At 41.1% G+C, this 15,206-nt stretch overlaps 1 protein-coding gene across 1 annotated transcript in view; it reads right to left on the bottom strand.

Moving 5' to 3' along the window:
- Positions 1–12,073, bottom strand: part of LOC148830673 (forkhead box protein O1-A-like) — a 65,534-nt gene extending 53,461 nt beyond the window's left edge. Inside the window, exon 1 of the mRNA XM_088920460.1 lies at positions 11,184–12,073. Coding sequence (XP_088776586.1) covers positions 11,184–11,750 — 567 coding nt within the window. The 5' untranslated portion in view covers positions 11,751–12,073. The remainder of the gene's footprint in view (positions 1–11,183) is intronic.
- Positions 12,074–15,206: the final 3,133 nt, after the last annotated feature.

Raw genomic sequence — 15,206 nt, 5'->3', positions numbered from 1 at the left:
TTTGCAACACCTCATATCGATCAGCATTGCTGATCTTGACAGTCAAAATACGCATTTCATTAGTATTTTGTAATGATCCTATTCGGTATGACTGATTTGACACACAGAGTCATAGTCTTGGTGTTTCGTCGATGGTTATGCATCATTTTGAATTACTGGGAATGCACCGTGAATCTGTATGCTGTGACACTAAACTACTGTCCCTAAAGAGCCGCTGAGAAATCACTTTTGAAGGAGACTCTGCAAATCAATGCGATATTTACTATGATGAATGCATTGGTGTATTTCAAATGAACAAAACACATCTAAAATGCTGCATAAAAATAAAAAAATGGAAATCTGGCATAACTGGGAATTACTTCTGCTACAGGTGGCAAATACAATAATGAAGTGAAATGAAGTAATTAATTTCCTTTGAAATCAGAAGAAAATGCCAAAGCATGTGGTACTCTTATTGGTTACTTTCAACAACAGAACCAAATGTTCTTGAGACCATAATATAAGAAAAGTTACAAACTAGATGATCCGATACTTCTTGATAGAAGTCAAGGTATGAGCTTCAACAACATGTTCCAGACCCCTGCAATCATTTTGTGTAAAAAGATGCCGCCTGTCCTGATTTAAATGTATTTCTATACATTTTCCACTTGTTTCCTCTGATCAGTGTTTTACCCAATAAAGATGTCAATCGGGTCTGTATAATCGAGAACCTTAAAAGACCCAGTCAACAAAAAAATGCAATCAGCAGGAGACTGAGTGGGAATAATCAAATATCTTCAAGAATTGAACAGTTTGCTACATTTTGTATGACGACAACAGTTTAAGGTTTAGATTAATCCAAACTATCAAACACCTGCCAACGTTAAACTTTAGCACTGGCGTTTCATTGATGTTTTGATTGAATCTGTACCTAACTGCTATTTACTAATTTGCTAATTACAAATGTTTCAGTAATCCACAAATTAAAAGTGTCATACATTAGTACTGTGTTGTAGAAGGTCCTTTGACTTGGCTTTGAGTTAAGAACAGGCCTGTCATTGAGTCAGCTGAGAGTGCAACAACCTAGAATTCACTGGTTTTCTGACCCCTGTGATCTGTGCCACCTACAAAGCACCGGCAATACTGTTTGTCAGCTTTTGGTTGTGTTTGGATCCACTTTCTGCGTCATTTGAACTTGCTCAACAATTTGTTTCTCTGCCCCCAAAACAAAGGCACAAACGGTTCATGCAGTTCTGCACTGGAATTCTTCCAAGACTTATAAGTCTGCATTGGCACGGTTAATGTATATAAATACATCCTTCACACTAATTATCAGCATTTGTACAGAAAATATACAAACTGTATGGGAACACATAGGTACACAGAATTTATCGGTAAAAAGAAGTCTTCAATGCAGTAGAAACAAACACCTAATCCTATATTTACAAATACACAGAACTTTATGTCTACAGCAAACAGATGAACAAAAGTCAAATGCTGTGCTGGTAATATTATGACACATACCGTATCTAACTGCAGTGTATCTAACCCTGCCAGTTGAGTGGTATGGTTATAGATCAGGTAAGAGTATTTTTATCATACCCAAAAGTGCCCAGCTACTGTACAAAAAATAGCAACAGTGCCTTTGTCAATAAAGACCCCAAAAGCCTATATACAGTACATGTAAAATAAGGCAACACAACCCTTAAATATTTTCCCTTTGTTACTTCAGGGTGTCCCAGAGTGAGTCTTTGCCAAGATGGAAATGGATTTTGTTCTATTTTCTGTTGTACAATTGTTTTAAATAATAATGACATTTATGGGCATTTAAAAACCAATGCCACGTACCAACAGCGTCTACTGACTGACAAACTGACCATTCAACAACAAATAAAAGTTGCTTCAAGCTTTGGGGGGGGAGAAGGAAATATCACTACATAAAATCTGAAGGATGCACCACAAGTTGGGTAAAGTAAAACAAACCTTTTCTGTTGTTCTGAAATTCACTGCAGGTCACTGCAGTCCTGCTCTCGCTCAGCTTGCTTGGGCAAGTGTGGAGTGGAATTTGGACTCCAACAATGCGATGACTCACTCGGGGTGCAGGAGACTACGCAAGACATTCTGCAAACTGCCACTCGTTCTTCCTTTTTCTTTTTCTTTTTGTTAATTCCAAAAATCTGGAGTCACATGACACGTGTAGTGTAACTAAATACTGGGCGACATGAGGCAACAACATAATATCTTCTCTGTTTATCAAAGAGAAAAGCTGCACACAGACATCACTAAGTTCCATCCAAGTTCTGTTTCTGATTCTTATTAAACATCTTAGTTAAAATTTTATTTTAAAATTTTATTTTAACTTGGCTTCACACAGACTGGACGTGTACTATGTCATCATAATTATATTTTTTGAAATTCTCTATAAAAATAGGGATTTCTTGGACTGTGTCTTCACACCCATTAGGTTTTTAATTTAAAAAAATGTCACAGCTCTTCAATTAACCTTTACTGTATATGACAGGGGAAAAAATGAGCACTCAAATGTGAACTCAAAGAAATGCTCAGACACCATTACATTTTTACTTAGAAAATAAGCAGCTTTATGAAATTCTTTATTAAACACAAACCACATAATCCAAGGGCAATGAAAAACCTAAGAGAACGAACTGCTGTCCATGCTCAGTAAATCACAGTCATTAATGGGTACTGAGCATGGCAGGAATGAGGGCTCGGAAAACAGCTACAAAACTGGACTTCAAAATGTCCCATCAGTGCACGTCCCAAGCAGGCACAAATGCTGTGGGCAGTTAAAGAGAATCCTTTGCCAAAGCAAACAAGTGCAGGCTTCTGTTACAATAACCCGTGACTCAGCGCCCATGTCAGAGCATGTTCCATTGTTTCACGGCATTCACAATGGGAATATTGTTCTGAAATCGTACACTGCCCCCCTCTATATCAATTGGCCTCTACAATAAGGGTGAACAGAACCCATTTGTTTCAGATGGACTAAGAATAATCCAGTTTGAAGCTGTGAATGGCACTTCACTTTCCCACAGGCCCTTTGAGCACAAAGCCCTGCTACTAGTGCGGGCACCATGCCCATTATAGGGGTGTGAGCGGGACTGTTCCAAGGAATGGACTTATTGGACCACATGGTGCATTCTTACACTTCATTGCTGCCCAGAGTAAGAGACCTGCACCATGGAGGAAACGGCTGAAAGTAAACAGAAATACACTCCCACTTAAGCACCTTCTCCTAAAGGACTCACACTGTGCTAAAAAGTCACTTAGTTCATGATTAGCAATTATACAGTATATAAACAGTATCTTGTGGTTATTATCAGTTGTTGTTAAGGATGGGCAATGGTATTAAGCTTTGGGGGCAAAGGTCATGTGAATCCGTGTTATGTGGTTCTCACATCCAGAATATCACTTTAAAACCCTTCACATTCAGACAACACAAACCTGTCAATGCTCTCCGGTCGCAGGTCCCTGTCACAAAATGTGAAGCCGGGTGATACAAGAAAGGCAGAAGAACAAAAGAACTGTACCTTAATGAGTTAGAACCACAACAAATTCACAGTTCCAAAGCCTCACCATATTCACCTTCTGGTTCAGACTGCTCATGTGACGTGCTGCTACACAAGTGCCTCAAGTGGAAGCTCTATCTGTATTGAGGACTAGGATCCATTGATTTATAAGCAGGCAACAAAGCATCTTTGATAACTGGCCTGAAGTGAAATCAATAAAGTTTCCAAGAGGTGAACAACTTCTGCTGTTGAGAAAAGACTCTCCAGAAAGCCGAAAACGTAGGCAGGGCTGACTTACTCAAGATTCCATTTAAAGAACAAAGCTACCTCAGCATTCCTTCATAGCATAATGAAACAGCTGTTTACAGTTGATTTCAAAGACTTCATGCACATTATCAAGGTCATTCGTAAAATAAATGTGTGATCCTTCACTAAAATGAGACATTACAAGAAAGAAATCTGGGGCCCTTAAAATGCGCAGTAACAAGTGGATAAATTGTTCGGCAAAATTCAATACATTCTGAAGAAGCTCATTTATGTTACCAATAGCAACCCTTGATCTGCAAATTAGAAATAGAATTTCAGGATTTAGGTCTTGGAGAAACAGCGCTTTCTAGTTTCACATGTTTGGAGCCACCAAAGCTATTGTTATTTTTTAACTATTTTTGTAGTAGTAGAAAAAAAACATAAACATTATATACAGCATACTGTTTTACTTAATTTATGCATGTACTTTTAGTCTTTTTTTAAAAATCAGAGTACACAGATTTTGAATATTAATTAAACCTTTTCAGCATTCTGTTTCTGAATTGCTAACATGGCAAGACATTACAGCCAGTCAATGACAGGCCATGGTACAGGAAATCACAAACCACAACACCTCAACAAAATCAAGAGGGAGGCCCATGTGTGATGGTCAGGCCGGGACAGTCTAGTTGCTGCTGCTTTAGTTGTAGTGAGATGCAGATTGAGGGTAATCGAACTGCATGGCCCTACACTGATCAAATCACTGACAGCCCTTCCTGTGGGCTCATCAACACCTGTCCTCACCTCACTCGGCTCATGTAACAACAGCTATCGTGCCATTTGAGAATGTTGCAGTTAGACCAAGGACGCCTTACTAACCCTCACATCCTGCATCCTGATATACATCACAGACTGGATTAGAGCACATTAGCACAGGAAAATAGAGAAGGTTTTCTCTGAATAGCAGTTTGAGACATTACAGGTTTAACAAACTGCAGGCTCAGATCCACAACATAGAGCTGGCTGATGGATTTCAAGCTTGCTAGCCGTTTCAAGTAAAATCTGTATGTACAGACACCTAATGCCCACAGCAACTTGATGCTGCATTGCTAATTCTTAAGTGCATATAAAGAGTCTGTAGTTCATAATACCTGACATGGATGGCACTACAAATGGAGACTTACCTGTAACAGATACTGAGTCTGAATGCCCCCTGTGGGCAAACTCCATATCTGAGTAATTTCTTATGGAGAAACTACGAGAAATGATAAACTAACTAAATCTGTGAGTTTCATTTGTAGTGCAACAGAAAAATGCTTGTGGGCATATCTGAGAAAGGAGATTATCCAGGACTAGAAGATGTACTACTGTTAAAGGAAACTGTGCATCCAGAAACAGGCAAACTCATCAACAAAACTCAATAGTGCTGCAGTCCTCTGTTAGAGCTACACTCTTAAAGCCCATCCAAGCAGTACACGCACGCACATGCACACACACGCACACACACACGTGAACTGGTTCAACCTAATGCATGATCACTAGACCTGGCACAGCATTCCACTCACTTCCTACGCTGCTGTAGAAATGCAATTATATAACCTCAGGCTTTTCTGCAACTAAACACGAGAGTCGGCTCTCGCCATTTCCAAGACCAATGTGTCATCGTCGCGACCAAACCAAATCAGAAACTCCCCACACTCTCTCTCCACGCGCTGCAGTCCCGGGGAGCCCCAGCGACGATCATCTTCGGAATGTCTGCATTCACCTCAACCCTTGACCAAGTAAACCACAGGAACCTTATGGCACAGACGAATGCTGAGACTTTTCATTCGAGAATGCAAAAGTCAAAACCTGTCTGTCGCCATCCGAAAATAAACCTAGAGAAGGTTTATGGGTTTCTGTTAGAGAACTGTAACATTGCTTGAGAAAGCTTGGCCACCTACGCCATGATTTGTCTTCAGTGTTTCGCACACTATTGTGCCTGTCTGTCACTGTCATCCAAAATTCTGTTTATTTTAGGAGCCCAAACACTACTTACTAGTGTCAAAGGCATAATAAAGAAGCTTTAATGTCTAAAAGTGCACTTGGGAGTATAGGCAGATTCACTTGGCAAGTTCACCTACATTCTAATGCCTGATAAGACAGGGCACGGTCACTCTTAGGCCTTGTTTCATTGCCACTGCAAACTGAAATGGATCACTTTTAAAAATCAGGCCTATTCAACTTGCAAGCTAATGGCAAGATAATATGATTCTTCCCTCCTCACAGCAGATCCTACCTTCACCAAATCGTTATTTAAAAGACGTAAAAGCTGGCATGCAAGTCGTTTGGGAGTCGGATCTCTTGAGTAGATTTCTCTCCAAGTTTACCAGACAGCTCGAAGCCCCACAGGTCTTAATGGTATCTTTACATCACTGGGCACTTGAGACTTAGGGTAAAGTAAAATATTGAAGTGTGGTGCAGGGAATCAAATGATTTGTTCAATTTAGTCATTCTGGAACTTTTGGCGTTTATGGAACAAAAGATTGATCCTCCTCTTCTCTGTAGCCTTAGATGATGATGAAGCACACGAAAGGACTTGGCACTCATGGATAAATCCACAGCTTAAACCACAGTTGCACAATTCCAGTTCTCAAGCACCAGGTGCTTCTGCTCTCTTTTTTTTCAGTAGGAGCTTTGAACTACTAAACAGCAACTGTCATATGCTTAAATGGGCCAATTGCTGTAACACTGTCTCTTTAGCCTCCCATGGCTACAAAATGTGCAGGACTGTAGCTCTCACACACCACAGCTGGGCTTTAATACTGAATTTCATTCTCTCAGCAACAGTGGTAAAAGCCCAACAACACAGGTCTCGCAAAGAATCCACACCGCATGGTGCCAGATGGAAAATCAAGCACTACAGCATTCATAAAAGGATGAGCTGAGACCCTCTTGACTCAGTTCTCTCACTGACTAAGCCAGATTCTAAGGGTGCTCTACAGGTGAAATGCTAGTCTAGTCTGTTTAAATAGCTCTGTTTGACATGGCACCACTATGTCGACAACCAGCAAACCACCACCATCTGCACAAGGCTTCCAGAGCCTTTCCATCTCTGAAGCAAAGCCCGGTGGTGAAACTGCATCAGATCCCATTCCCTTTTCCAACCCCTGTATTGACGCTTGCTCAAGTTTCACCCGCATACATTTCTCCGGCATAGGACTGGTGAAAATTAACGTATGGACACTGAAATGAGACAGAGAGCTATAGGAGAGGGACTGCCTGACACTGACTGTTACCTCACCACTGCCCTTCATGGCCACAAAATTCACAACCCACATAAAACGTAATCAAAAATGAAAAACCCCTCCAGATATATCAACAGATAAGCAAGGAGTATGGAAATGCCTTGCACCACTCTCTTGTGGGAGCTGCAACCTCCCATTGATCTTCACAGTACTGCATTCTGAAGCGTTGCTAAAACTGAGAAGACCTAAATGAATCCGCCCAGCGCCCACAGCCAGCGCACATTAATCAAAGCCCTCTAATTCATACTGTTAACGCTACAGGGCCACTCCTTAAATGTTTGACATTCAAGCTCTAAGGCACTTAAGATCCTGCTCTGGGTGACTGAATTTTCGGGGCACAATGCAAAAATGGTCTTGGCAGAAAAGAAAAGCTTCCAGTTTTTGGATTCCCCCCTTTTTTTCGGGTGGAAGGGTGATTATAGAGATTGTTCAGCGCTGGAGTCGTGACACCGCTGCCAATTTTGGTATTTTATTTCCCTCCGCTCGCGACTTGTAGCCCGGCTCCTTCTCCGCACCGTAGCCCGTCTCTGCGCGCTCTCTACAGCGGAGGCCAACGGAAAGGGCGCTCGGTTAGTTTCACTTCTTGTATCGAGTGGAGGAGTCGGGGCTTTTTTTCTGTTACACAACCGAGCGAGGTGCGACTCGAGAGAAAGAACCAGGTCGTCTCACCTCACCTCGCAGGTCCCGAGCCTCCAAAAAAAAACCCTTTTACTCATGCCGAGAAAAAAAAACCTGAAGTCAGCACACGCAAAGAAAGGTCTGTGGGACGGCAGTGAGAAATTTCAAAACCTTGTCTTTTTTCTTTTGCTTAAAGGCCTGTTTTTTTAAAAAAAAAATCTGATAAGAGAGATTAAGAACAGATACCTGAGCCACTTCAACTCCCCTGTGCTTGCTGAGACACTGCAGGCAACACAGAGACAACACATTGTGGTTGTACAATTCAGATTAAAATTGATCCAAGACAAAAACACCCACCACACAGATTTTTTGGAGAACATTTTTGGAGCCACGGGATCTTGTAAAACTTGTACTGATGACTCAGTAAAACACATATCTATTTTGTTTTAGCTCTGTGACTTTCTGTGCATGATACTGTATGCAGTGTCTTCTTTTTGGCTCCTATACAAGATATGGCATAAAATCAGGAGCTGCTCAAACAGCCTGTGTAACAGAAGCTGTATTTCAGTCCCAGATGTGAAGAGCCTCCTCAGCCAAGCTCCATGGTTATCATTTAACAACTGAATGTGTGTCAAAAAAAACAAGCCAGCTTAGTATTACAGATGTTTCAAAGAACCACCGAAGAATTTTAATATGTGCAACAGGTTCTTAAAGGTACACCACAGCAACAGTGCGTTCTACAGTGTTTCAAGACAGCCGTTCTGATAGGATGCCTCTGGTCACAGAAGCAATTATATAACCCCAAAATCAAATGCATTTCATCTTCTGTGATATAATACTGCATGTGTGTGTGAATCATATATACATAAGCATGCCTAATCAGAAAGCACATAGTAGGGATATCGTGTCAGAGGTCGCTCAGCATCTTGTACTATTGCATTCACATGGGGGATCCTGCACCAATTTGAAAAAAACAAAACTGCACAAAATTTAAACAATGTGATTCCAATGCTATTTCCTATATAGAGAAATTTCTTTTCGCAATATTTCAAAATGCTCATTAGATCCAGAAAAGTGTAGTAAATCCAGTAAAAGTTTAAGTATAGAAAATACTATAAACTTTTCCTTAACCCTTTGTTGTGGAACTTTCTTTGCCAAATTAGCTTTATTGTTATTTGGAGTTACAGTGGAGCAAATGTATCACTGGAAAGAAAAACAAAACAGCTCTAAGTATAAAGCTGCATATTTAAAAGGTGAGGTGTGAAAACGTCTGCTCTCTTACAATTCTTCCTTTTTATCTTACCCAGTTTCTGTCCTCACGCTCCACTCATAAGAAACCAATAAAATCATAATAGGACCGATACCTGTGCTATAAATACGCATTCCACTGCTCACCATTCGGCGGTATGAAGTTACCCTAAATTAATTACCTTAAACCCAATTTTGTAAGATGATCGCCGTCGTTATGTTAAAGTCAGGCATTAAAACGCTTTTGCCACCTAGAACGATTAGTCACAAACCGCACTAATATCGTCAGGCGCCGTTCATTTCATGTGTCTTTCCCTGAAAGAAACAGCCTCTCACCTCATTTAACCTTTGTCTCGGAAAGCACTGCCTGGAGTTGTCTTATATTTGCCAAAAGTGTTGTTCCGCTTCGAATACCTACCGATAGAGGCCAGCCGAAGTACAATTGTATGTATGTGAGAGTGTGTGCATACAGCAATATGAAACACCCATTCAACAGAGCAGGGCCGAACAGCATTTCTAATCAACTTGAGCGCATAGAAAGTCTTTACACTAACGCTCAATAAAACCACAGACAGCAGCTGAGAGCTGTTCAATGTTTCTGCCTATTCACTGTGACATCTGTCTCCCCTTATAAACTGCTAATTCCCGCTTCAGTAACTCTTAACTATCAATATGAACAAATAGTGTTACGAATAAGTTAGATTGGGTTTATGATAAACAAAAATATTCAACTTCCATAATGTCAGTTTTCTGCTGTGCCTCGCCATTAAAACTACAATAACAACCCTTTGTGCTTTCTAAAGTATGTGACGCTATTGTTAAATAATAAATGTGAACATCTAAGATTGCTGTGAAGGTGATTTCACGAGTCATTCTCCGAGAGCAGAAAAGCTCTAAAAGACGACCAGGAACCTTACCAGGAATACTGCAGTGCTGCACAGCACGAATCCCTTCCAAGATCTAGCTACACAGTAAAATAACCGCAAATAAGATCTTCAAAACGCTGTGATTTCAATTGTCTACAGGCATGATCAGACAGAAGCAAGTAATTTGGTTCTTTTTAACATGCCCATTATCTTCCTAATCGATTTCAAGTTAGAGAGCCAGACAGTTCTATTTTCCGATATGAACAACTGTCTAATACCCTATCATTATGCGGTAAACCCATTATAAGGTCATAAAAAGTAATTGACTTTTTAATACTTTAGTTTAGACTCGGTAGATAATTACAATCATTTTAAGTGCCACTTCGCATGCAGAATATTAGAAAAGAAGCAGTATGGATTGCTCCAGCGTCCAACGAGGAAAAATGTGTTAGCTCTTCAGTCTAAATTTCCAGTTGCTGCTAGATGGCTAGTCCTCAAGGTATTGTAATCGTGAGTATATCATGAACACCCCCAACCCAACAACAAAACCGCTTAAAAGTTATTTTCTTAATTTATTTTCAAAATAACACGGCGATTATTTCTGCCCTCGATTTTAATTGTTAATACAAAAAAAAACAGGAGAAAACAGGGTAAGTGCATTGTATAAAAGTTCACAGAAAAAAACACCGAATTTGCACCCTAACGCTCGGGGGGTGTTTTCATAGTATGAGTACATAATGGTCGTGCCCCCAACGTTTTCACTAACCGTGGCACAGATCGTGCTTTCGTTGCTCCCGATACACGCATATTCTTCGTGAAACAACACCCCCTCACACCCGCACTTAACTCTCATTAACTCACCAAGCAATCTGATTGGCGCTATTCACGAGTTTTACATTACCCATCCACACATGACTCTGGGTTAGCGTGAACTTTCTTTAAAGATTATCCTTTTGGAATTTCACACTCAAGTTGGATTTAGAGCACGTAATCCTACTTGCAAAAAAAAACACACACAACAACGCTATCGACCTGGGGAAAACCACCAAAGTCAACGAGTTAAATTGCCAGTTTTCCCTGGCCCACGCTGCGTGTGAGCATGTTTGTAAACAATGAAAGCAGGCAAATCTGTGTAGCCTAATTACCTCACGCAGAAGACTTTTCATCAGTGTTGTGCTGGTGCATCTCTTCATACATGTGTTGTGTAATAATATCTGGATGTTATCTTTGCAGTTGCAACAGTATAAAGTACTAGAGGAAGTAGACTCTGTGAGCAGTTTAATAACAATATCAAAAGCAATGCTAATAATGCTGACCATCGTAAGAAAATACTTTGTGTTCTCTAGTTATAAGCAATCTTTCGGAAGGTGCGCAGAGGCTTACAGTGCACTCTCGCCTGCTCTTCTTACCTTCCAACCGGCGGAGCTGTTGCTGTCGCCCTTGTCCTTGAAATAGGGAACGCTCTTTACCATCCAGTCGTAGATCTGCGACAAGGTGAGCCTCTTCTCGGGGGAGCTCTCGATGGCCTTGGTGATCAGGTCGGCGTAAGACATATTTCCCCATGCATTTCGTCTGGAGGAACTGCTCTTCCTCTGAGCAGCGGCTACCGAGGAGGCTGAGCCAGCCGGCGAAGACAAGGGGGGCACCTGTTGGTGCGAGAGCTGCTGGCCCGGGTGCTGATGTTGTTGCTGGGGCTGCTGGTGGATGCAATTCTCCTGGCACTGAAAATCATTACACAAAACGAGCGGCTTCTGCTCGGGGTAGTCTTCAGTCTCCTCCAGCAAGCTCAGGTTGTTGATGAAGTCCACATTGCCGCCGGGCTCTTGTTTGACAGAAGGCGCCGGCGACGAATTGTTAGAGTTGGTCGGATTAATAAACTCGGGTCGGGGCAGCGGCCAGGTGCACGACCGGGGCCGTGACAATGGCTCGAAATCCGGATCAAACTCCACCACTTGTTGCTGCGGAGCTTCAGCCATAATACCAGGAAAAGTATTATCCCGCTCTCACATAGACCTACGCTAAGGCACACAAGCAGGATGAGAAAAAAAAGAGGCAAAAAAAAACTTCGTCACTTCATAAACTTCTACATATAAAAGTCACAAAACGGAGCCGAAGCGAGTCATAGAGATGAGACAACGCTGGAAAAGAGCTTTTAGAGGTCTGATAAAGGCTCCCTTTTCTGTCGTTGGTCTTGACAAGTTTTGTTTCGGCTGTTTTAAAATCCAGGCTTAAGAAGATCGTATTCGTACCATGTCTGTCACCCCCAGTTGTTGCTTGTTGAATGTTGCTCTGCTAGACTGGCGCAGCGGACTTACTGGAACTACCCAGGGAGTCAGCTGATGCCGCCCACCTTCTGAGTGACACCGGGCGGCAGCCAATGCCCAGTGAGCATCAACAAGCGAAACGCTCACTTTTTTTTCTTTTTACAGCCAAATATTTCCTCCTTTTTTCCAATAACTTTGTTTTGGTTAATGACATGTAGCCGTAAAACACGGAAAATTGCGGGGTCGGTTTCGCTGGTATCGCTTGTTATTCTGCGCGGCCTCTTATTTCCAGCGCTTTGCAAAATCATCAGAAAGTTATGAGTTAAGATTTTAGAACTCGGGGGGTGGGGGGTTTTGACAGCTGTCATTTTATTGTTTATGTCTGTTTAATTAACGAACTTGTTTATTGTTGATCTATTCCGTCACTCAACTTCCTTTCTTAATTTTTTCCTTCAGCTTTTTATAGGTCACATTATACCTCGCATGCAATAAACAACAAAAAAAAACTTTTACTAGTTGTTTGCATTTATTGCAGAGATAAAAAGATATCCTCAAGTGATATAGAATTGCGCATTTGATAAAATTCTGCGCATCAGTTTATTTGTCTCAGAATAATAAATTATTCTACCCTTCAGATTGCCCGGTGCAATCTGTTCTATAATAACGTACAACGGAATTTTGTTGCTAAACGCCAAATTGAACTATTAAATGTTTTTTTAAATCAAATATTTAATAGTACAAAGTAGTTCTAGAAAACTTTGTTAGATATGGAGATTAGTTCTTGCATTTAAGCAGATAGTTATTTAAAACTATTGAAACTCGCTGCATTGGTGCTTTGATTCATTACCATTTAGAGCTGCCTGCCATCAGGAGCCACGGCAGAAACATTACATATCACAAAGGTTATCTCCCGTACATTTTATTCGGCCTGGCCATCATTCGGAGAAATTAATGCTTTTTCTTAACTAATACAATTGATCAGCTTGATAATTGGTCATAACAGTTTTAGAGGACGCAGCCAACCGCGTTTTAGCGATGTGCGCTATTCTGTGACCTAAGATCCCAGAAGAAAGCCTTAATGAATCGTGGTAGCGGTGCATCAGTTTAGAGAGAACGTTCCTGACTTTACAGCAAAACTAAATCTGACTTTAAATGCATCTTTCGTCAATGAATTGCAGGACAGAACAGAATCCTATTTAAACAGTGGAGTCTGTACAGTAAAGACTCTGAAGTTCTGACACAGTTGTGTGCTGTAGGGACAATAGTTGCGTTGAACGTGTTTTGAAGCACTGAAAAATTAAATATCATCCCAATGGAGTAGAACTACATTATGCCCAACATAAGGTGCGGTTTGCGTTACTGCTAAATTTTCTAGGTGACGTTCCATTTATTTTTGTTACTGAATTATGTTACTATATATAGCTTAATACCAATTTTAGGTGTTCCATTTTTCAAAAAATAAATCACTATTATCATTACCGTTGCTGGTATTGTAAATCCCAGCGTTGTGCGCAAGCCACATCTGCACCCAATATGTCCGCGGAGTTCCAATGTGTGCGTAGCATTTGCTAATCCATGTTTTAATAGTAGTCTGTTTATTTTTAAGGAAACCTTGCTGTGCCTAAACCGTCAAATATATCTGGAAGTTACAGTAGCTAACCCCCGCTTTGACAAGACAGAGGCAGAGATTCAATTGTCTCCCACATGACACTGTCATATACCGCAAAATAAACTACAGTAGGAATGCACCTGTTTTCGGCCATTTGGCTGACGGCCACGATTAAGAGACCAAGTTGTTCAAATGGAGAGAAAAGGAAAACAAAAAAGGGATTTAGGCAAAAAAAATCTTCGTATAGAGCCACCTCTGCCACCTAACGTTGGAGCACGAGTATGTTTTGATCTTCACTACTGACAAGTTACCATCTGACTCGAACAGCGGTATTTCAGGACGTATGGAAAGTTCAGGCTTTACAGCTCTAAAGTGTAGAGCGTCCTGAAAGCAGGATTAAAATAACGTTCACATCTTTATATTGATACGTTTACCCTGTCTGGAGTTTGGCAACGTTCACCTGCTTGTCGGGTAGTAAAGGCATTATTATGTCCATGACCGGGAATGTAACGCATTTAGTATCTGCCCCTCAGCTAATAAGATGTTGAGCGCTCGAGTTGTGCGTACGCAGCAAGTTGCCTAAACAGAATAAAACGGCATCTTATGTCACACTGGAAATATAAGGAGTGTTGCAGACAAAGCAGTCATAGGATTCGTCACTAATTTTTCTTTGTGGGGAAAAAAGCTATTAGTGGCTGGAAGTAGAGTCTTCATAGACAGTCTACTCTGATGGAAAGAGATAGTTATTAGGTTGCAACGTAATTTTTGGACATCTATGGCCGGGTGTGTCCGGGTGTGGTAGACCACTGTAGTCTATTGTAGTTTACAACTTGCACGATGTTTGCGAGCTAAACGTGGTTGTTTTCAATATGCTAAAAATGTGTGTAAAGCCAGCCGTAAACTATGAAAATTAAAATGGCGTGCACGCTGAAAGAGACAGTTATTAAGAGTTAACAGCAAATTAAAGTTCAAAAAAGGTGGACTGCTTTGTTTGGGTGTGGTAAACCATGGTGGCTCCTGGCAGCCAAAAAGATTTTGGTTTTTTAGGGCCTTGTGACAGCAGTGTCTGAAGCATTTGAGTGAATTGCTGTTTTGAAAGAATCATTGAAAAGCGAGCTAGCTACCTGACTGTCATTAAAACGAAAATTAAGAACAGTTCAATTACACCAGTAATTTACAATTAAGGTATCACAAATGTTATATTAGTAAAGGGTATTTGCTTAGCAGAGGGGCACGGTGGCACAGTTGTTAAGATTGGTGCCAGACAGCACTGAGGCCCTGGGTTCCATTCTTGGCGTGCTACCTGTATGGAGTTTGTATGTTCTCACTGTGTTATATGGGGATCCTCCAGCAGTCAAAAGACATATTGGTACAGTAGGTTAATTGGCTTCTGAGAAAATTGGCCCTGGCGTGAGTGTGTGTACAATAAGTGTGTCTGTGTGCACCCTAAGATGGACGGGCATGCCATCCAGAGTGTACTGTACATTGCTCGCTGGGTTAGGCTGTGGCTCCCCCACAACCCTGAATGCCTGATGGAAAAGTGATGCTAATGACAGGAA

Source organism: Atractosteus spatula, chromosome 7, assembly GCF_055471065.1.
Source record: "Atractosteus spatula isolate fAtrSpa1 chromosome 7, fAtrSpa1.hap1, whole genome shotgun sequence".
NCBI classification, from domain to species: Eukaryota; Metazoa; Chordata; class Actinopteri; order Semionotiformes; family Lepisosteidae; genus Atractosteus; species Atractosteus spatula.
This window is presented reverse-complemented; position numbering and strand designations above follow the sequence as displayed.